The sequence below is a fragment of the Rhipicephalus sanguineus genome, chromosome 6 (assembly GCF_013339695.2).
Source record: "Rhipicephalus sanguineus isolate Rsan-2018 chromosome 6, BIME_Rsan_1.4, whole genome shotgun sequence".
In the NCBI taxonomy this organism is placed as follows: domain Eukaryota; kingdom Metazoa; phylum Arthropoda; class Arachnida; order Ixodida; family Ixodidae; genus Rhipicephalus; species Rhipicephalus sanguineus.
The window spans coordinates 107,019,061-107,043,141 of record NC_051181.1 but is presented as its reverse complement, the minus strand read 5'-3'; the positions used below and the strand labels follow the sequence as shown (position 1 = coordinate 107,043,141).

General features: G+C 47.4%; 1 protein-coding gene across 3 annotated transcripts in view; it reads right to left on the bottom strand.

Moving 5' to 3' along the window:
• The window catches only part of LOC119396120 (ankyrin repeat domain-containing protein 6-like), a 186,995-nt gene that overhangs the window by 90,513 nt on the left and 72,401 nt on the right, over positions 1 to 24,081 (bottom strand). Inside the window, exons 2-3 of one of the 3 annotated variants that reach the window (XM_049416916.1) lie at positions 13,854 to 14,176; positions 8,270 to 8,368 (exon numbers count right to left, since the gene is read on the bottom strand). The exons of 1 other annotated variant lie outside the window; for it this stretch is intronic. In XM_049416916.1, the coding sequence (XP_049272873.1) occupies positions 8,270 to 8,368; positions 13,854 to 13,973 (219 nt within the window). In that variant the 5' untranslated portion in view covers positions 13,974 to 14,176. The remainder of the gene's footprint in view (positions 1 to 8,269; positions 8,369 to 13,853; positions 14,177 to 24,081) is intronic. One more of the 3 variants, XM_049416915.1, reaches the window with a different exon arrangement.

The window sequence follows — 24,081 nt, the reverse complement described above, 5'->3', positions numbered from 1 at the left end:
GAGTATTGGGGACAGTTGGACCTTCGGTATGTAACCCTGTTTGTAGGCTGTCCTGCCTGTGTTGGGGGAAGGCGTACCATGGAATGCGTGCAGCAAGCGGCCCCGCAGCAGAGACGGCGACTTTCCTACCTGTGTGGTCCCGGACTCGCGGGACAAGCGTTAAATCGGTCTTTTTTCTTTTGTTGTTTTTGGGTGGTTGTCCTTCTAAGGCGCGCTCCATAACGCATAGTGCCTACTCGATCACGAGCGGGTGGTCTGCCGTCCCTCTCACTCTCTCTTTCGCGGATAATGGATTAGTGATTGCGCAGCTTAGCAAGCTGCTTGCTAGGGCTTTCGCGCCCAAGCGACGTGTGTGCATGAAGGCTACAGCGTTCATGCTCACCGCGTACGGTTAGCTATGTAGCGCTTCTGCTTTCTTTCTTTCTTTCTTTCTTTCTTTCTTTCTTTCTTTCTTTCTTTCTTTATTTCTCTTTCTTTCTTCTTGTCTTTTTCTTTCTTCTTTCTTTCTTTCTTTCTTTCGTCTTTCTTTCTTTCTTTGCCCCATGAAGCGGTATTGGATATGTTGTAACGCAAACGCTTCGATTCGCACGCCAGCAACGTCATGTAAGGCAATACTCGTACCGTGCTGGACGTCTTGCACGAACGTTGCGAGTGGAATGCCGTGGACGTACACTCGAGTCCGTATACGGTAATGATGGACAAGCACCATCGCGTGAAGCAATGTGCCACGCATCGAGCACAAGGGGGACAATTGCATTGCTCATTGTTCAACAACGCTGCGTGCCTGAGCGCATGCCCTTGTGAGCAGCAGCTTTCGATGAAAGGTAACTGCCTTTCGATGATATATATCTCCGCTGTCATTGATTTTTCTATCACATAATATTTGTGTTTCGAATATACGGGGCGTCTTTTTTCTTTTCTAAAAGAGCTAAATCCAGAAACCGAAACTGGGCTAAATTTCACGGGAGCGTAAGCGCGCCTACGTATCTTTACGTATCAAAATGGGGCTATTCCCTAATGTAACCTGAGCTCAAAAAGGCAGTTTCGAGTCAAAAATGAGTCAAATCCTGCACCTGTTTGAATCAAACTGAGCCAGATCCATTAAACCAGCGCTAATCGTGACCAAAAAAACCAACATGGCCACATCTAATCTGTTTCATTGTATCCTAGTCGCTTTGCTATCGTGCATTCGTTCCACATTAGTTTTCTTGGGCGAGTTGGTACTTACTGAAGGTCAGATGTTCTAGGGCAATACTCGAAATAAAACGCAAGAGGATGAATTTCTTACTTTTGGCCTTTAGTGTTTCTTTTAAGTTCGCGCTATACAGTATCATGTCCTTCTTTCGCTCAAGAGATTACATTTGAAATAGAAGACAACTGAAATAAATTATTGGGCACCGATCTACTCCTTATCGAAGAAGAAGCCATCCGAAACGGCGCTGCATAAATGAGCTAAGAAGATGAAGGAGAGCTCAAGCATTTTGAAGGCCTTCAGCAGGTGCCAAGAAAAAGAAAACGCTGCCGACAATCCAGAATGGTGCGCCTTTGAAGAATTTGAAAAAGATGCCACCTAACATTGCAATAAAGCCTTTCCTCGTAGCCCATATAGCCTATTTCTGAAGGGGATTAGACGTCAGGTTTCGAAGAAACATTCTATACTTATTTCCAGTGTGAAGAAAATATGGACGCCGGATTCTGAAACACAGTTTGTTCGCTCCAGGGTTGATGCTTCAACTCACAGTGACCGCATGGGGTTCCTCCGGAAAAAGCTCCTTGAGACAGTGCCGTCTCTGTAGCTTACACGAGCAAAGCTCTATTAATTGCAATAGGCGAGAAAATAATGCGAGCACTATTTAGCGAAGTCACAAAGCTTTATTCCGTGTGAAGCCGCGGGCTGCGTGTTTGAGACCTCTGATATATATACAGATGTTCCAAAATGATTCCGCATGCAGTGATATCATTCTGAAGACATCAAGTGCCCCAGTGCATTGACTAAATGTCAGTCATGCAATCTTGGTATGTCTGTTTCTTTTGTTTTTGTAGTTCAAGTCAAACCGACCATGGCTGCTACAGCATGGTGCTGTAGCAGCCATTTGAAGTGCGAACGAGCATACACTTCTTAATTTGGTTATCCGTTCATAATATGCACAAATATAGGTTCGCACGTCCAGCGTGCTATGCTATGAAATATTTAGATCAAAAACAGAATGGCGTTAATTTGGCATATAATAGAAAATGGCGTGCACGATAGTGCAGTGAAGTGATCACAAAGCCGAAGGCTATTACAGGTGTAGACATCGCTGCTTGTGTCTCTCTTCGGATTGCCATAAAAAAACGCGTGGATACTTTGTACTCATACACCAACCATCGTGCGAGTAATTAGGGCCTGTACAATTCTGTTGACAAAAAGGAGCCACGCACTTGGACAGACTCTTCAATATAGCACTGAAGATGCGTGCGCGTCTTGAACTATTATGAGCTCTTTCCTTTTTTTTTTTTTCATTTCAGGCGACGTACGCGTCCCGTCAGAATTCACCAATTTCGGTATGCAGCAGCATGTCGGGCCTGCAGCGTCCATGTTTCCCTGTTCACCTTCCATTAAATTAATGGTTCACGCGTGCTCTTTCTCTCTGTTTCTCTCTCACATGGTCTGCGGGTTTTTCTGCTGCAAGTTTAAAACAAAACCGGGAAAAATGGTGTAGGGGTGTATAAAAATACTTTCTTACGTATTGAAGACAAATTTAGTCTTCACAATATGGCCGTCGTGTGCCACCTATTAGTACTGCAGCGAACGCTCCTTAGATAAATAAATAATTTCGAAGAAAGAAAGAAAAGAACGCTGCACTCCGTACGGCGGTATGTTGGCGTCGCCCGGACTCCCAAGAACAAAAGGCCCGCCTAATGCCTTTGCCACTCGGTTCGCACACGGTTAGGTTGTGAGGAGAGAAGAGGGCGAGGGGGCATTTCGGGCCAAATATGGGTCAAGCGTGCGCCACTGACGGCGAGTCTGGGCTACCGCGTTGACCATCGTGTTTGCATTCCGTACGTGGCGTGGCGCCGCCGGGCTTTAAAGTGTGTCAACGAAGAAGATGGCACAGTGTGCAAGGAAGCGTGTAGCGTGCTGTGGCAGACGCAGCTTGCGACCTGAATTATAAAACGTATGGTAGTATTCGTTACAAGCGGCTAAATAGACTGCAAACTGGACAGTGGACATCCCGAAAGAAAAAAAATATTTAAATGAAAATATCGAGCCATTTAGAGGACTTAGAGGAGGATAGGTAAGGGAGAGGAGGCGAGAAAGGGCTTTTTGATGGTCACGGGTCTTCAACACAGCCAAAATTTGCGAAGGGTGAATTTAATAAGGATACATAGAGGATTTAAAAAATTCGGCAGATCCCATGTACCGCGAGAGTCGATGTTATGCGAAGCATGCGGCGGGAAGGTGGTTGTGGCGTAATCTTTTTACTGAGCGAAACGTTACAAAGTGACGCTAAAGATTTGTATAAATTTTATAAGCATACATATACGTTGAGGAGCCGCATATGTGTTATATAACCAGTTGTCCAACGGCAACGTGGGTATTACCAGCACCAGAAGCAGTAAGCTGTTATGTAGTGCTTGTCCGTTTCACGAACCCGTGTGCATGTGTGGAAGAGGTTCTTGACAGTTCTTGAACAAGGTCATCATCAACGTGATTAGTGAGCCCCAGCAGCTGGTCATGACTTGTTATTGGATCCAGTCGTGATGGCGGTGACGAGGGGTATAGTGTAGCTGCTGGAAATCATGGATGCCTCGGTCATTTCATCGACAAATTGTGTCGATGGGGCCGGCGACATGTCGGAGCCTGAAGTCGCCCTTCGCGTTGGTGAGGTATAGGCCGTAGAGGCTGGTAGGCCTGAAGAGTGCTACGTAGACCAACATCAGTGGATGGCGCTTGTCGTATTCGTAGACTACTTGGGCGTATGTGGCCTACGTAGCCTAGTCTACAAAGCGGCCGTCAGTCAATCTGGCATCATTATCGGTCAGCATGAGTCCATCGCCCAGCCTCGTAAGAAATGAAGAGGACACTGCGCCGTTCTGGCGGACTAAGTGCACTTTACGGTGCGGTGGTGTGAATATCATACGTAACTTTCGTTAATGTATTCCTCCGGGGTCGAGCAATGCTATATAGCTTGCTGAATCATAGGAACACAAATGTGATGTGTATTAGAGTGCTATAAAAGCGTAGCCAACACCGGAACCACAGACGTTAATCTGATATGACGCAATCTGATATGACGTCTGATATGACGAATTTTGCAAGAAAGCAATAAACACTACATGATACTCCTACGATACAGCTGTATCGTAGGAGTATCATGTAGTGTTTATTGCTTTCTTGCAAAATTAGATAGCCAGCACCATAACCACAATTGACGGCGCACAGAGATTACACCTGCATAGGCTGTTTTTCCAAACCAATTTATAGAGCTGGCGTGGCTCTGTGGTAGAATATCTGATTGGCACGCAGAATGCTCGGGTTCAATTCCTGCTGGGATTCTAATTTTCATTCCTTCCATTCGTCGGGTCAACGCTGTCGATGTGGGTTTTTCTTAACGCTCTCCCATTTAAGTTACCAATGTCTGTTCTCGCCGTTCCTGGGTAGATATAAACTGTCAGTCACCTGTGGCGCATACCCGTACACCGCGGCCAGTGGCAAACGGGTATGTGCCACACGTGTCTGGAGGAAAGGGTTTGACGACGTACGCGACAAGATTTTCACGTTATTCATGTCATGACCCGACAGTCATATTCCTCAAAGCTTCTTACCCTCCCATGCCAATTTTGGTCTACGCCAAGTTAAGGAGGCGATCATGAGAGCACCCAGACGTAGGCGGATAGATAGATAGATAGATAGATAGATAGATAGATAGATAGATAGATAGATAGATAGATAGATAGATAGATAGATAGATAGATAGATAGATGTAAACATGTATGCAACATAATTATGACAATGACTCGTGAGGTGTGCTTTGAATATAGCGGGATGCTATAGGGCGCACTCTGACTCTTGGGATATGCGTGTTGGTGCAGTTGCCCTCTTTTCTGCATGCTTCTTTAGCCACGGTGATGACCAATTTGTTCGCCACAGGCAGTTATCACTCACTGCTGAGAGAGAGAGAGAGATGTAATGCGGAAAGGCAGGAAGGTTAATCGAAAAAAAAAACATCTGGTTTGCTACCCTGCACTGGGAGAGGGGTAAAGGGAGACAAAAAAGCAAGGGAGAGAAGAGTGGGATAGGGAAGGGGGGAAGCACAAACACACACAGAAGTGTCACAATCGCTCAACGAGGCGGGTCACTCGCAGAAACTTCAACAGCGCCTTCGTTGCTTTCTGGCGTGAAGCTCGATCTTTCCGGCATTACAAAATTGACTCATGTGGTGTCGCTGCAAGTACCGGCAGACACACCACGGGACACGACATCAACAACCCGCTTAAAACTATCACGTACGCGAAGGATGACTAGGCGCCTTTGAGAAAGACAGGTACCCATATCGAAACGTAGGCAAGCCTGTCTGATGAACCCATTCCTGTTCTTCCAACCTATCCACATAGTGACAGGCTTCGCACTTACTGCGCAGGAGAGAAAAAAAAAAGGAGAAGCATATTTCTACATATACACGAAGAACAACAACCGAAAAATAACATAGTTATATCCACTCGATCCGTGGCTAGGATATAGCTTCTTATAACCATCGCAATTATCACCAACCTAACTCGAGAGCTGCCACAACACGTGGTGGGTCGGTGAACCACGTGCGTAACCCAGGAAATCGTCGCAGCGAAGACCAAGCACGCAAACGACGGATGATTACTTTTTCTCTCGCTAAGAGTACCGGCCACATGGCGTATACGCTGCGCGACGTGCATTAAAGCATCATCCATCACGGGAGGCGGTCCTGCGAGCACGGAGTGTTGCCTTCATGATTTCGGAGCTCCGTGAGCGCGAACGGCTACAAGCGCCTCTCTGTATACTCCGTGCTTGAAAGCGCAAGGAGCGCTCTCTCTCCGCCGCCCTTGTGCAAGCTTTCGCTGGTCATCGGTCTTTAGTGGCGTCGCATCTCGCGCTTTTCGCTCTTACACTCACTTTCGCTTGGAGCTGTGCGAGTCAGAGTCGAGGCTGCATTTTAAAAAGGGAGGGCCCTCCTTAAAGGCATGCGACCGATAAGCGTCGTGGAGACATGCGCTGTAGAAGTCTTGAGAGAAATTGTAGAGGTCAGTGCGTGGCATTGTTGCGCAGTATTAACGTATGCGCACAGGCATTACGATAATATCCCGCAACAGCTTCAGCAAGGAAGTGCATTGTTCAAGTAACGTTTCTTTGGTTTTAGTTACTTTTGATGGGCAAGTAATGTTGTTTCTACTGATTCAAGAATGCTTACTGCCTGATGCCTCTTGTACGTCACCTGTGCTTAAGAGATGTGTAATCGCGCGAAATCTTACTTGCGACAGTGTTATGATGTTACGACGTTAAGCAGGGCTTGTTCGCGAAACAAACACGAGCGCGAAATTGAGGCGGAGAAAGAGTATTAAGAACGTTAGCTTTGAAAATGAAAAGTCAGAAAGAAGAAAACGACACTTCATGGTTAAGCTACTGCCTTCTGTATTGGCTACAAGGTCGTCAGCGTGGTTCAATGGCGTTACGACATCTAAATAGTCATTCCATTTTCACTTGGCGCTTTTACAGTGTTTTGTTGTTTCAGCTGCCTCAGATGTGATGTAACGTTCTACCGACAAGGCAATGCACAAAGTGTCGATGTAACACATTATGGGTGACTTTTACGAGGCGAAACGGCCATCTGCACAGAAATTACAGCATAGGTGCTCCGTGTAGAAATCGAAATGCCTGGCCCATCTTCCCATCTCTCCACTTGGTGTCGCGCTTCTTGGAACTGTTATGCAAGGCACGTACACGTTCGTCCTTTCTTTGCGTGCTCCTCGCCAGGTGGCCACGATACACGTTTACAGGCAGCGGGTTATGATCATTCGTCACACTCGGTACACTCCTCTGTAGTCTCTATGGCAGCTGGAATGCCCGCTGCTATCTTCTCTCTCGTTCTCAACACACCGGACGTCTTAGCCACAGAGTGTCCATCAGATTTTGTTCTGTCTTCCTGCCTTGACCGTGTACTCCTTTCCCTCTACGGCTTTCGCTTCGCATGCTTTCCGCGTGCAGACGCTAAGGCGACTGCGCATGGTGCGTGGAGCGAGCGGCCTGTTTATGTTTCATTACTTCTATTCCTCGGTCGTTATCAAGGGGATATAGCATAAATTATAACCGATAACGCGACGCCGCTGAAGCGGTGGACCTGTATCCGCTTGGTGCGTTCGGAGTACACGCCGCAGCTCTCGGCGCACACGCACCATGATGACCGTTGCGATGCATTTTCACTTTTGATATCTGGAATCCTCGAGAACGCGGCGGCGTTTGTTTCCTCTTCTGAATGTTCGCACCCGCTGTGATAAGACTTTAAGGCTTCTGTATAGGCGTCAGCGATTGCACAACGGCCATACCTCTTCCGAAATCTTGCTCGCCCGAAAGATTTTTCGTGCTTTTTTATATTGTCCGTCCCCGCTATATAGGCCTGATGCGTGTGAGAGCTAGATCCCACGTTTGCGATAAGTGGACCGTATAAGAGCGGTGTATGCAGTGGTGAGTTTCGTGTGGTGGCACAAATTTGAACTGTGCAGTGTTCGTTGACCTTTCACTCATGTTAGCACAAGTAGCACCGAGTATTATGGAGATTTTAAGAAAAACACACGTATCAATTCTTCCTATCTTCATCGTCATCTTTCGTCACTCTCCCTTGTCCATTTTCCTATTTCGCCTGTGCAGAGTAGCAGAAAAGAGCACACTAGTTTAGGCCTGCCATCTCTTCTTTTCCTGTAAAATAAACTCTCGCTACTGACTCTTCATCAGGCGACTATTCATCAGCTTACTCTTCTTCCGGTCAATATGTCTGCCTTTTCAGACTCCACCAGCTTTCCGCCACCCCCACCTTGAGTTTCATTTTCTATGACTGATCGCAAAAAGTGGGAAGTAGTTATATCAAAGCGATAAGGATCTTACAGCCATCAGCCCAGTGACGGTGCTGTACCACTGCTCATGACTGGTTGGCTGATAGCGATGCCTCTTAGACTAAGGGCTCGGACAGCTTTACAATCAGGCAATTATTCAATTTGTGGACGAAACCTGCTAAGTAGCATATAGATAAAGCGGACTCACAGCATCCAGGGCGTTGACTTTGGCTCCGGCTAAGATGAGTGCCCGGGCGGTGTCCACGTAACCGTTGGCGGCGGCCATGTGCAGAGCCGTGCGACCCTCCTGCGAGAGTGAGAATATACACACACTGCTTACCCGCGTTGTCACGCTTTGCCTTTAGCGTGTATTCCTGATATTGTCACGTGGTTGTGACGGTGACGAAGGCTGCAGCAAGAATGGGGAACACGAAACTCTTTATTTTGGGCGAACTTGTGCCCGGAAAATGAAAACTCGAAATACAAGCGACACACGCTGTGCACTGATAGCGGCGAGAACAGTCGTCGGCCGTCGGTTAATCTGACCTGCGGTAAGGCACGTCGGCATTTATGCATGCGGCACCGAACATTTGAGCCTTACCGTTGGTGGCCGCGTTAGTTCCTGAATAAACTGAACTGTTCGCGTTTGCGCACTCAAGCCTATCAGAAGATTCTAAAATAATCTGCAAGGTTCCCAGACATTCGGGCGAGGTTTGCGCAAGGCATTGGTTATACGTGTAACGGATCAGTTACATAAAGATATCAAAAGAAATGCGCGTGGCGATATCGATGCCCACACTGCATCACCGTGCCTCGTCTTCAAAGACACAAGGTTCCCTGATGATGTCCAAGGCGTATGCAAATCTCCCCACGGTTTTAAAACAGCGATAAAGGGACGGGCACGGCATATTTACTTGCTCGTATATATTTGGTGCGTTGCTCTGGAGATATTTGTCACTATTGCCTATAGTTGCTCTGTTGTACACGTGTAAAGAATGGCTTTGATTAGGTTTCGCTGCACTGTCCGGATTAGGTTTCGCTGCACTGTTGGTACCTGTCCTTTCAAACTCCTACCCACTACCCCAGTGCTTACCGAGCTTCTGGCGTCAGTAGACGGTGCTAGACGGTTACAGTGCACTAATAATAACTTTTGTCCCGTACTTAATTTTTCAATGTCGACTCGTTTACTTGAACAGCAACATCGGCATTCATTTGCTACTACAACCACTGTACAATAGTGAAACAGGAACGACACAGAGAAGGAGTAAGGGCGACTGACAAACTGAAATTTGAATATCGCTAGGACGCGACACAAAATGTAAGCAACAATACAGGGCGCTGATTGTCTTGTTGCGGCCTGTCTTATCGCTTCTATTCTGTATCCCGTCCTAGGGCTGCTTTCAAGTTTCAGTACGTACTAACATAGGCGGGTGAACGGGGTAAGGGGGGAGGGGGTGGCACACCCTTCCAATTATTAAGGGAGTGCACCAAGTCTGCACCGCACCTTTACTCAGACGAACTTGCACCTTCGTTGTTTAAAGTGCAGGGTTTTGGCCATGCAGGTTTTTGACGTGTCAGCCGAGCACACTTCACGTTGTATGCGAACAGCTGTTGGGTACTTTTCGCCATTACCCCCGTAAAGCCGGGTACTAAAGGCATACCTTTGGAAAAGCACGTCATCAGTTCATTTTTATTTCTCCATTCATTTCGGATATATTTTTGCGCATATTTTTGCATCCATCCTTTCGGACTAGACCAGGTGGAGGGGTGGGGAGGGGGAGAGGCATGCCTACGCGTACCAACTCTTTCTTTTTACGTTGTTCATTTTACGTTGTCTAGCTTAACCTAACCTAATCTGACCTAGCGCAACGTAACCTTTAGCCAACTAGATCGGCAGTTATAAATGCCGCTTATTTTCTACAGCCGACTTTGGTGTCAAATGATGGCCTGCATTTAGTCCCCAGTCGTGATTTGGCAGTCGTACAAGGTGGTCAGGCATACAGATATAGGGTCAAAATACAAAATGTGGCGACAACCTGTAGATCGGCCCCTGCATCTGAAAGCGGCAGGGTGTGCGGGTCTTCAAAGCGCTTCGCCTCCCGTACGACCCACTTCTCGAAGCTTATCAGAACATTCCATACTCCTGTGGTCCGTGGGCGTTCTTTTGAAATTTTCATTTACGCCAGTCACTTCCTCCGCAACTTCATTTTTTTCCCCTCTCCCGTCATCCTTATCTCCATTTTCTTCTGGGCTCGGTAATCATTCGTTCTTATCTCTGTAGGGGGGAGGCGAAAGAAATGAGGGGCGCTGAGCTCACCGCTAATGGCAAAAAGCTCTTTCTTGTCGCTAGAAATTGACCTTTCTGGCATTTCGCTGAATATTTCGTTCTCCCATATATCATCGATTTGCCTCCATATATTTGTATGCAGGACGAAAGAAAGTTCATACGCTCTGGCGCTCAAACGAAAGATTAAAAAAATTAAAGCGCGACATACAGAAAAAATACTTTCTCTAAAGAGATCAATATTCTATGAAGGAGAGAGAGAGATAGAAAAAACGCATACATCAGGAGAGTGAAAAGGTAGCCTTACGGGGGAGCTGTTGGTCCACGATTACCTCTCTTCTGTCGCACACGCACTTTAGGTTACATCACCGCTAAGACGCATTAACAGTCTTTCGCGATGCAGATACGAAGTCTTCGTTCAGCCACGGTTCGTAACGCTCCCTGCACCACGATGAAGGAACTATGAGAACACCACTTGAGAATCGAGGCACGTGTCTTAAGCGATGGCCTACGATCATTCATATGTACCGACTATGTTCTCTTCGTATTTTAATCATAAGATAACGGAAAATAGCCACATATTAAAAAAAAATTGTTCTTTAGGCTCTTCATAAGCCGACCTAAAGGTTGCGAAAGACGTTCGCGAAGATTAGCTAGCCAATCGCGGGTAGCTGCCTCGAGCTGCCTCGCGTTGCGGTGGCGTTTTACCACATGAATTAAACCGTTTTTACCTCGCTGCGTTCGCTCATGAGTTGTGCATTTTCCGCGTCACCGAAGCTTAGCGGTGTTGGAAAATACGAAGGTCCGCATCTTAAAGAGAGCGTCTTAACAGCGTTTCTGGCTTAATGGACTGCGTGCGGCTCTTAGAGCTCTTATTTGCGGTCTGCGCGAAGTACGCATGACTGGATTTTTTCTGGCGAGAGTTCAGTACGATTGGCGTTAGAAAGAGTTCAGCATTTGCCGGTGTCCTTGCAGTGATTTCATCCTTGCTTTGTGCAGTCACGTATTAGCAACGTCAGCCGTTCTCAAGTGGAACAATTGGCGGCCAAGCAGGCCAGGCTAAACCCTACAGCCTGGTGCGATGCAACATCGCCATCAACCACAATGGACGGATGGCTTATCTAGTTGTCGCTAGCCATCTGTGGAACCCAATAAAAGCATGAATAGTGAGAACGAAGCAGCTACGACGGTTATCATCAGTACCGTCACCACAGACGAGTACAATATAAGCGACGTACAGGAATATAGGCGTCCTGTACTAAGCACCAGAAAGCAGTGAAGCGCGGTCGCTATGGAAACCAATTAGTTATTTGTGGTTTTACTAGATGTATTACAATCGTAGTAGTAGCAGCGGCAGTATGGTAGTAAATTTCTTAAGCTTGAGTCTCGTAAGCTTCCTTCATCATTTTACCTCGAAACCTGGTTACGGACTTCTTAACGGAAAAGAAACATTATTGTTATTATTTATTGTTAATGAGCATTTAGGTCAGTCGCACTAGCATTTGATAACCCGTGACCGTGGCACTGCTATAACTAACCAGTATTTAATCTGCTGCAGCTGGGAATACGGTCATTACTCAGTTTTTCTTTCACCACAATAAATGCACAATGTACACAAATTAGAAGACTACGAAGAAAAGTAGCTCAGCGGGCTATCGGAAAAATGATTGACAATCTTGAAACATGATTGTTCAGTGCAGCCCAGCTTCCAAGGTCTTATAAACTAACGACCTTGTAATTTCGGCAGCGGTGTTATAGTACAGCTATATAGCTGACGCGTGGTGCAAAATAACGTGAAAAGCGTCTATCGCGTCCTATCGGAGCACATATTGCGCGTGCAAGTGCGCACGAACAACGAAACCCCGTTGACGGCGAACAGCTACGCCCCAGCACAAAGCGCTGTCCCAGCGCTTACACAGGATGTGTACCGACCGCATGTGGCCGGCTTCACCTGACGGTCCAAACAGGCGCACGCGTACAGCGCTTGTGTGCGTAACTCCGACACATACGGAGGTCCACAAGAAGTGCACGCCCCAACCGTTATTTATAGCGGCGCACCTAGGTCGAGAGGTGCTCGACCAAGGCGCCGTACCACACAATCGCAGAACCCACTTCAGCGCACGGGGAACACGATGTAAGACGACGTTGATGAGCGCGCCAGGGTCCGCATGCGTGAAAGGCCTTGTCTAGCGAGCATTGTTGCAAATGGGTCACGTTCCCTCTTTGTGGCTGCGGGTGTCGTCGGTCGTTATGTTTACCAAGCCGCATGAGCGCTGCAGCGCAGTTGGCACGAAGACGCGCGAAGGAATGGCGACAGTGCGATCGCAAGTTCGCTCCTAATCTCGCCGTGCTAAGTCGCCGTTAAGTTCCACCAAGATGTGAAATAGGTCTGTAACTTGAAACGTCGCCACAGTTACATATACCATCGACGAAGCGGTACATACTTAATGGAACTTACGTGTTGCGAGAATATAATTGAACTGGCATGGTGACTGAGATCGAAGCCAGTAAATAAACGAAACTGCGAGTTCAAGAACAGACTGATGAGCCGGAAATATCGTTTATTTATTGCGTACGATTCATGGACACGCGCTTTCTGCGTTCTGTCCCGTAGCTTTAACAAGATTGATACTACGGCGTAGGATCTCCATTTACTTGGCATCCGCTCCTAAGACACTTCATGAAGAATGAACTCATTCCTACATAACTTTCATAGTGTGACTATGATATTCAGACCAACGCAAACAAAATTAAAATACGAATGCCGTCAAGCCAGTAAGTTGTAAAACATTGGATATATTTGCTATGACGTGAACCTTTAGAGATGTGCGTTTTCTATATCGTGCCGTTCTGAAGTTAAACGATGATGCGAAATGAATCTATATACAATGTGCAGTATATGTCGAATACAATTAAAGGTTTAATGATATGAATGACCTAAGCGCGTTCGTAAACTCAGATGGGCGTATTAACCGCTTCTGCTATTCTGGACTTCACCCGCTTCTGCTCCCCTTCAATTTTATCCTAATCGTAAAATTCTCATCGTGTCCTGATCCTCATAGCGAAACTTGATACATACCGGTACATACCTATACCCGTGACCCAAATTGTTCATGCACATATGGAGATATAGATCAGTGGAGACATAGATCATTGCCAACATGATATAGATCATGTTGGCAATGGATAACACAATGATATAGATCATTGTGTTATCCATTGCCACACAACCTTCAGTCCCCCCCACCTTCACATCTCTTCCGTGGCCAATCTCCATGGCTTACCTCCTAGAAAGTGACGTAGCACGGAGCGCTCGTCGATATAGCCCTGCGCCTCAATAAAGGCTCCTCAGTAATTAAGTGTTGCGACACCGTTCTCAACAAGACAAAAAAAGGAAAGAAAGTCACTTGTTACATCTGGGGCAGGCAATTTAATTTACACTATATACCTACGTCCTTCTCACTCACGTTCTCCTGCATCTCTAGCGTAGTGCTTAAGCGTTACGTACCGGATCTGCTTCGATCCTGGCTCCGATGCGGCACAGTTCGACCACGGTCTCCGTCTGTCCCGCCACGGCTGCCTGGTAGAGCCTCTCGGCCAGGGTCGGCACGTGGTCCGGACCCGCCATTTCCACTTCCTCCGGCAGGTCCACCACGTCACAGCAAGGGCGCGAGAGTGTGGAACCCGTGCTTCACTGCTGACCAGAAACGGGCCCTTGCAGCGGCACCACCGGCGCCGCCCGCTGCTTCCCGAGGTCCCGGACTTCGGAGCAGGAAGCCGCCGAAGGAGGTCCGCCATTGCGGCAAGCCTCCCGCATGACCACACTGGCTCCTGTGCGAGCAGAAAGAAACGAACTGGCATGAGGTGGAAGTGAAATAACGTATATAGTTGACGGCTCAATGTATACACTCAGTGTAAATTGAGAGACTCCTAGGTCTGAGAAAAGTTCTAGCGGCTTAGCTCGGCTATGCCAGGATATACGTAGCATGAGCTATAGGTTCGTCTGATTACTCTTAGCTCTCCTTGTTGTCTAGGATTAGCTTGATTATCATGCTTACTGCTGCTTCAATGAAACACACATGGTGTACGCATTATGTGACACATGCATATTTATTTTTTGCTCAATGCCATTTCTCTATTGCTACAAAGATGGCTCGGTGGTCCCTGTAGTAACACGCTGCCGTCTCTGTAGCAGCGTCCCGTGCCCGGTCAACACCACCTAGACAAGAGAAGGCTTGCACACTCCCTCCGTGACGTCAAGACCTTGCCCGACGGAGAGGGACGCTATCGCCTGTGGCGCAGTTTGCGAGTTCCTGCAGTGGCAGCAGGGGTCGCACTCGGTCAGTCGACGCTCGAGTTACTGTATATGCTACCTTATACAGTAACTCTAGTGACGCTGCACACGCCACTGGGACGCGATCAGCCCGCCCGCAGCCACGGGCTCATTGCGTTAGTGTTCCAGCGTTCCGATGCGCCAGCTGTGTCACATCACTGCTCCTCGCGCATGCGCAGCACGGCTCTTGTACGGGCACTCGAAAGCGCTCCGGCTCGGCCAGTGTAGCTAACGCTACAAAACCCTAAATTTCCCAGCAATTCATGACTGCATTCACTCGAACTGCACAGCAAGTGTTGCTAACGAGTTTCAGAAAAGGCCGGCAATCCAGATTCAAGGCGGCGTGGCGAAGCAGTGGGAGTATTAAGCTTTTTCTTGTGACTCGTGGTCTCTAAAATTTTGACACTCAATGTATATCAAGCAAGTAGGGGGGGGGGGTGCGACAGCCCGTAGACTTGATGTGCTCCTCACGCGAGAAGTATATGCGAGAATAAAACGGTGTGTTCTCGTTGCAATGAAACCCACTCTCCTCAAGTGTTCAGAAATTGTAATGGTCCCCCCCCCCCCCCCCCCAACTGAGAACCCAGCACACCCCTATGGTCTAATGCCAATTCCGATTTCAGATGATACCGGCTGCTTTGTTGCGATCAAGCTTGCAATCAGTATCTCAGCTGTTAAAACCTAAGAAAATATATAGGATCGCCTCGTCCGAATTAAAACTGCCGGACCAGTTTTAAATAAAGTTTATTCATTCATTCCACCAACAGAACCGCGGTGCGCCTGCCCTGCACTCTACTAATGTACGCAATAAAAGTTCTTTTCTTTCGAAATTCTTTTTGGTTTGGCTGAATGCTGACTTCTAAACATCTTACAAAATTTGTCCAGACGTTCAAGCTTTAGACCCGAAACCAGCTGCACAAACGTATGTCGGTACGGTTAAACCAACTCTTAAACGCGGAAACGATGCTGCGAAATGTCACTGTTCGACTTCTTTCAGGGCAACAGCACAGAGAGGGACGGCTTATGGCTTATAGCTCTCCCATAGTAGAGTACACAGTACTCTGAACCGCCAATCTTTTTTCTAAACTCCAATAGAGCCCATCGCTGTGCATCTGGAGACTGTCGGTACCGGGGCGGCATACAACTCTCTCATAGCAGAGTACAAATGGTACTCTAGATCGTTCACTAACTTGTTCTAAACAATTATGATTTAGTAGTAAACCCAAGGAGCAAACCCAAGGATGTTTAAAAAAAATTTTAAACCTCCTTGAGTAAACCACGTACGTTTCCTGTTGTATAGTCAATTGTAGCGTATTTCCGCAGTTTAGAAGAACGTTGAGTCTGGCGTCTGTATCAGATATATGACTTTAGTTATGAGCGTTTAGTGCACAAGCGAATGTAGCGCTTACGACTGTTTGGTGAATGAACTAATATTTGTGGAAAGACCATCTACTGAAGTTCCGTGGGAGGGACAGGGATGACTCTGCGTGGAGCTTATATTATTTTCTTATGTTGTAGCTGGGTATAAAGTCGTGCAACGAGCACGCCTGCTAATGGGAACACAATGGTAAGAAACAGTACGAAGACGGCATGTTCGTGGCTGCTGGGAGTTCGTACGTGAAATGAACGACGCAACGACGTGTAAATATCATTTAGAGTTTTGCGAAATTCCGTCATCGGGATAACTTGACCACTTAGTTCTCTATTCGTGTCATGCGAATCTCCCAGTTGGCAGGTCAAATTTTTACGGCTGTGCAGGAAGCAAATCCCAGCTATAAAAGATACACAAGAGTTGCGACTGTAAACTGTCTTGCAAAAGTGACGACTACGACCACATTATATAGTGCGGACCCCGAACCCCGAATCATTCATTTTATTTCTACACGTTGTATACGAACCTTCATACCCTTCCTTCGCACTATCTGATGACCGCGCAAGGCGATATGACAAGCGCAGGAGCACGATTACGAGAGACAGTAGATCAGAAAATATAGCTCCTCCCGAATGCTTCGCAGCTGTTCAGCACAGGCACACAATACCAAAACGCAGGTCTTCCCAAGCGGCGTTGCCTCTCTGACACCTCAACGGACGCTCCTTTCCTACCGCACGAAGAACTTCGGAATGTCATCTTCCAACCGCTGACCGTCTTAAACATTCCGCTGTTTCGCTTCGAGGCTGCCTATTACAAATATAGCAATAAAGTTACAGCGCACCCCCCCCCCCTTTTCCCCCAACCTCCTCGATTGCCCTCCCTTATGCAGTGCCCCATTTGCGTTGTGCGCACCACCTTGCCACGGCAGGTGCGAGCACCGTCTGCATGCGGCAGCGAAGAGATGGGGCCTCACTTTTACCTGCCGGGCGGAAGAGGCCCCAACTGCTTCTTGAGGCAGTCACCCCGTAGTTCAAAAACAAAAGCAGGAAAAGCGAGGAAGTTTTGAGGTGGTGGAAATGAGGGGAGGCCGTGCCGGCCGCCATGGCCACCGGATACACGCTACGCCCTTGGTCGACTGCTGCTGCTTCTGCTGTCTTGCCCCCCCTCGAGATGGGGCGACGCACCTGCTCCACTTGGTGCTTATAAGCAACGCTAAACGTCGGCCATGATATTCTACTCGGAGCAGGGGAGGGTCGTACAGCTCTGAGGCTTATAGGAGGGACACTGTTCCTTCTCTGGCTGTTTTTTGTTAATGTTGCGAGACAAGCTAGCAGTGAATAATAGGCGTCTTTTCGCAACAGAGACTCACGTGCTTCCTTTGTCTCTTTGCCGGGCAGCGTGCAGGCCACGGCCACTGCTTCTCGTTTTTGCCTTGTGGAAGCACGCACGACGGGTGCATCAATGTTATATCGTTCCTTCAACCACTGTGTGAGTATGCCTGGCGGGAGTATTTGACAACCTAATTCGAAATCACGTTCATCGTAGTTCATCTGCCACTATTGGTCAGAACACTACCGCTGATACGCATCACGCGGATGAGCAGCTCGGAATGCGTATTCTTCGCTAATGCGAAAGGTGTCGAGTACAAAAACGCCGTGACAGTGCGTTTGATGAAGCGATGGACATTATTCCGGTGCGTTCTGCTTAGATATCACCATCACGCTCTTCATTTAAGATTAGGTTGCAGGAAAAACTCTTCCGCCAACGCCTTCGATTAGTTATGATTGTCCTTCTTGAAAGTTCTCGCTCCTTGACACATGCCGTGACGGGGTCCGTCCAAGTGATCAAGCGTTTGTTTAGACGCGACAAAGCTACAATTAGCACCAATTTAGTTTGGTCTTGATTTGCGATAATGATGAACAGAGTCAGTTATTATTTAAACTTGTCAAGGTTTCTTGGCTGGTTTAAAAGGCTCCCGTTGTTGTGTTTCCATAAAAAGTGGTCTACTTGTTAGTTGAAGTTGATGAACGTGGCCCCGTCGTTAACCGCTTTTACATTAGCGTATCCTTAACCTAACGTCGTATTTTGAAAAATTATTTAAGCTAACATTGTCTCAATCATGGTAATCACAATTATTAAGGCGTCTTTATGCTCACGTATGTTAAGATGGTCACAGATCTGACTTCGCTTGATTTACATCAAGCGAAGCGTGCGCGGACGAGACATGGCCGCTTGAGAAAATGTACATAATTTCCCGGTGTGACTAAATCGCGATGTTTCAGATTTATCGCCCGTCGAATGTCGTGCGTAAAGCGGCACTAAACTGTTTTATATCTCCGTGCGATACACAGCGTAACTTACCGTGTGCGCATGTGCGACACAAATTGTGCAACCAGCAGAAACCGAAAACATCGAACCGAGATGATTTATTCGTGACACTTTACGTTTTACGACTACGCCGAAAATGGAAAGTAAAAAGCTTCAGTGAACACCGCCGGGTTGTGTAATTACCGCACGTGGAGGAATGCGCCTGTCGATAATCGTTTCCTGTGTCGACAAGCTGCTGATGCGATTACGTTGTTATAAAAATCACGCCAAGATAAAGACTACCTCACGAAGGACCACTAAAAGCGATGAGCCTTCGGGGCGAAACAGTAAATTTTACGTCTTTAAGTGCATGCATATTTGCGGCGGTGCTTGTTTCTATAAAAGTGCCAAGCGCTTACAACTTCGCCTGTCGATCAGTTACACCGCCGAAGAAGCGCTAGACCAACGAGCTTTCGCAACGCGCGCGCTTTCGCTACTTGTGTAACGCGTGTGTCGTAATTTTTCGTCGGCGTATAAAGCGAAAGCACTTTCTTTGCCCAAACTTAAGCTGCTCTAAATTAATGTCCGGACAAGCCCACCGACAGGATTGGAAGGCGGAACTTTCACGACGATCGTAAGTCTTACGCTTCGTTCGTTTTATTTGCATTTATTTTTCTTTTACTTTCTAATATTAAAGCGGGGAAGAAAAGGCTAAGCAAAGGTGGAGGGGCGGAAATGCGTTTTCACTGTATGCCCTACCTCCGATGGCCCGCACAAACTGCGCAAGCGCGGAGCATATTTTATTATTTCTTTGCTCGAGCGACCACATTCCGGTGGTGATTGGGCGATTGTTTCATCTCCGCAGTGCACACACAATATTCCGATGACGCGTGCTGCTAACAACCGTAACATACGCCAAACGTACTCCGATTTGGATTTCCGCTACAATGCAGTAAAACTATACCTTATTATACGCCCGGGATACAGATTAAAATATACGCCTTTTCGGCGGCTCTTCTTGTGTTATGATGATTGATTGGAATAATGAAAGAGTTTAACTTTTCCGAAACGTTTGCTGACATCGTCTGTTCCTCTTACTTCAACTGTGTGTGCAACCATTCTTAATTTTCCCTCATTTTTTTTTCTGACTGTCTGCTTCAACTGATCTGTTGCACATTGACTACTTAAAACTCGCAGGGTCCCTTACGCATTCGCCTATAGACGACTCGAAGGCGAGGGCCATCCGGTGTGGATACCTGATCATCATCATCATCATCGATGATGATCGATGATGGCGATAGTGATGTTGATTTTCAATAACACTCCTTTTGACCATGACGGCTTCGCCGACGGTCACTTTTATAACGATCGTCAAACTATTTCCACGCACGTTCTGCGTAAGTTCGTCGTGTTTTGTAGGTGTGCACTAAACGACTATTGTGAAACACTGGTGATTCTGCAGGATGGGCAGGGCATCTATTCAGTCGTTTGTTTTGTCAAACGATCGTACAACCGACGTGAGGACTGGCTGCAGAGTAAGTTCATCTTGGTAATTGTAGCACGGCAATTATTCGACTGAAATGCTACCGTTTCAGAAAGTGTGCATTGTTTCGTCAGTTCCCCTCCCCCAGCCTAGCCACATTGACTAACAGAGACAGTGATTTCACGAAAAGGGAGGTTGTAGAAAGTTACCCTAAACAGCAAGAACGTTGACATAATGTTCCAGTGGTAATGCAAAGACAATGCAGCTGACAATATATAATAATTATTGGTGTTTTACGTCCCAAAACGACGATATGATTATGAGGGACGCCGTAGTGGAGGGCTCCGGAAATGTCGACCACCTGGGGTTCTTTTACGTGCACCTTTTAAGTACACGGGCCTGCAGCATTTTGCCTCCATCGAAATACGGCTGCCGCGGCCGGGATTCAATCCCGCTACCTTCGGGTCAGCAGTCGAGCAATTGAAAAAATATATACGGTACCTGAAACTGACGAAAGTCATCTGATGTTTTGTAAAGAAACATAAAACAGTATGAAATCGAGAATTGTGATGCGCTTAAGTGATGTGGATATTGTGTGCAGCATTTAAGTTCATATTCATCGTTCGGGCCGACATGTTCATTTATGTTCATTTATGTGTCCTTGTATGATAGCCACCCTTTCAGCAACATGCTAGCCTAGACTGTATGCGCTGTATAGTGTTATAATTCTGTTAGATCCCACAAGAGGAGCAATAACACCTAATAAAAATGGGACAGGATGGAGCATCTTTCCTTGCGCGCTTCTTGTACCACACCTTGGACGAACTGATAGCATTTGACACTGTAATAACCGATCCAATGTAACACTCTGTCCACGGTTCTTTCACAGCCTTGCCTACAAAACATAAACTTAAAAGAACAAACGGAAAGCAATCAAACCGTCCTATGCTGACCGCAAAAAGCCAGAGACAGTTGTATACAGTGCCGAAGCAAAGAAGGCAAGCAGAATTACGAGATATACACCTTCAAGGGAAGCGTCGCTACAAGCTATACAGATGCCGCAGTGATGGCCGTCTGTATAACCGCGGCAATTACGCTAGAATCTCGGTGATCTCGCCACCGTGTCATCGAGGCAGTGTCCAGATAAACGAATGAGACCGTGTCGGCCGTTTCGGCACGTTCGAAAGCAGCGCGGCCTGTCGGTGAAAAGACGTGGCCCCTGGGCGACTGCACGCGGTATCAAACGGTGTCATCGGCGCCATCATCACCGCCGCAGTAATGACAGTCGTCGCACCGTGTTGACTGCTCGCAGAAGAATGTTCGGGGACCAGCGGGGAGGATAATTGCGTTCCTCCGCATAATGCGTCGACTTCGATCGTGGAGGCTACAACCGCGATGTCTATAGTTCTGGTCGGTCCATTTTCTAGCGCTATTTGTAGCTTTTATTCCTGCTCAAACGACCACCTAGCTTGACCTGCTCACCACGTAGCTCGGCAGTGCCATTCAAACAAACTGCGCGTATTCGTACCTCGGAGAAAGAAAAAAAGAGAGAGAGGGGGAATAAGGAGAGAGGCGCTGCACCGAGTGGATTACTGAAAAAAAAGCAAACAAGCGCTCTCGTACTCCACTTCTGGCGAGCTTCTTCGGAAGGTACGGTGTATAAACAAACACGCATCAATAGTAATGTTAATTGTTTGTTTGCTTACTCTTTTATTTATTCATTCAGTCTTCCCTACAGGAGAGCACTCTTACAGAACGCCTCATAAAGCAGTCTCTGTTCTTGACAACCGACTGAAGAAATACCTCCTATAGGTCTTGCGACACATTGTGTTTCCAAAAGTGCCCATTTCCTAGCCACCTATGGGCGTAGAGCAGCGAAAGATTTTTTTTTACAACGCCGTTATTTCAACAGACAGATATCGAGCGTGCGGTCTTCGCAAAGGGGTCAGAACTGGCTCGAAAATGAACAGCTGTTAATCTGAGCGTCACCGGCAGACGAATTGACGTTAAAGACATTTTTTTGATCACCAAGACACTTTCCGAAGGAATAACGTAAGGTTTCTTGGAGATTCTTACTGTGACTTTCTTGAATAAATAGCCTTGTTAGTGGTAGTAACTACGTGTGAAGCGATGCAATTCCACTGCCATGGACGTTCGCAGGCATCTTAAAAAAAAAAAAAAAAAAAAAAGATGCCCAAGCACTCCGTACAGCGAAGCTGAAACGTGCGGCCCCGGTGTTTATCACGAGCTGGGATCTATTTAAGGGTCTTCTGTTGTAGCTTTTGAGTTTTCTATCACCACATTTAGGAGATGCGTGCTTAAAAGTTTGCGTTTGGTGACGTTGCCTTAAATGATATTAGGAACACCTAAACCATTTTACAGGTTGCGATTCATGCTGCGGCGGGTGTCGTCCTTAACTATATTTGCTGGCAAAACATGAAGAGAAACTAGCGCAAGCTGGGAGACCCATGGAGGTAGCGTATGCTAGCATTGCTTCTTCATTACAGTTCCTGCGCACTCACGGACCACCACATTTTCCCACCTCCTATTGGCCGCGAGATCGAGCGGAGTCGCCACCTGGCGGCTTCTGACTGAACCGCGTCTAGTGTGGATTGCTCCATGCGTCGTCTGCTAGCCATCCCAGGCAGCACACGACGTCGGGCCGATATTGGTTTTACGGCGGCTGTTCGCGGCCCCACCTCGGGCCAGGACTGCCAGCCTGGCGCCGATATCGGCGGAGCCGTTGACTTTTGCCGGCAAAACTGGGCCGACTTTGCCGCCTGTCAGCCGATGTTGGTCTTTCACCGGCAACATTGGGCCGAGTTATCCGGCCTTCTACCGTCTTCCCGCCGATATCGGCTTAGCCGATTTCTTTCACCGGCAACACTGGGCCAAGTTTGCCGGCGTTTCGCTGTTCTTTCCGCCGATATCGGCTTAGCCGATGGCTTTCACCGGCAACATTGGGCCGAGTTAGCCGCCGTTTGGCCGTACTTTCGCCGACATCGGCCGAGCCGATGGTTTTCACACCGGCAACATTGGGCCGAGCATGCCGTCATTCTGCCGTGCGTCAGCTGACATCGGCGGAGCCGATGGCTTATCGACGATGTTGGAACTTTTTTTGTCTCCCTTCAGACAGTTATACATGCCCTGTTGAGACGTCCTCCTGCGTCGCGGCGCTCCAAAAGTCCTCGTCACTGACAGAGGCAGGGGCGTAGCCAGAAATTTTTTTCGGGGGGGGGGGGGTTCAACCATACTTTATGTATGTTCGTGCGTGCGTTTGTATGTGTGCGTGCCTATATACGCAAGCAAAACTGAAAAATTTCGGGGGGGGGGGGTTTGAACCCCCCCAATCCCCCCCTTGGCTACGCCCCTGGACAGAGGTACGGCTTTTTACGGCAGAACTAACGCAAACCATCTTGAAATATAGCCACACAAGTCACCGACGGACATCACCCGCAGGCGAATGGCCTCACCGAGCGGCTAAATGAAACCCACGCCGACATGCTGGCAATGTACTGTGCGTCGAACACATGACATGAGACGCCATAATATCTTCCGCACATAACCTGAAGTTAACACGGCAGTGCAAGAAACGGCGCACATATGACGCCGTTCAAACTAGTTCACGGAAGCCCCCCAACGACGCTGCACGCCATGTTGCCGGCCGTCAGTGACGAGAATAACCTCGACGTTGCGCTCTACCTTTAGCCCGCTGAAGAAGCCCAGCAGCTCGCCCGCCTAGGATACAATCGTAATGCAATAGAGCATTAGGCGTTTGAATATTTGTAGCTTAAGCTGTAGAATACCGCTACATGGATTGCTGTACTAGCACAAATAACAAAGTTCAAATATTGCACCGTGCTAATGCCGCACGTACGACTCGGTGCGCGAAGTATCGCCGACTGAATAGCTTGCATTCTCTTATTAGTTTCTGCTATGACAATGACTAACAATTATCACTGGCACAGTCACTTTTCTACCAAAAAGGTGGTCTTTAGAAGAATAACTGACTGAAATTAGATGGCCACTTCGTTGACCCGTGACCAGTTGTTCAACGCTATCAAAAATGTGAAACGTTATAACACATACCAATAACTTTATGCGCCAAATTCGAAGTACTTCTGTTTCGTGAATATTTTTGCCACTGGTCGGTCGACTTCACTAATGTATCCAGCATCAAAATTCACCCAAACATTCCCGCACGAATGCTTTTAGCGGAAGACTTTTATGTGAATATAAAT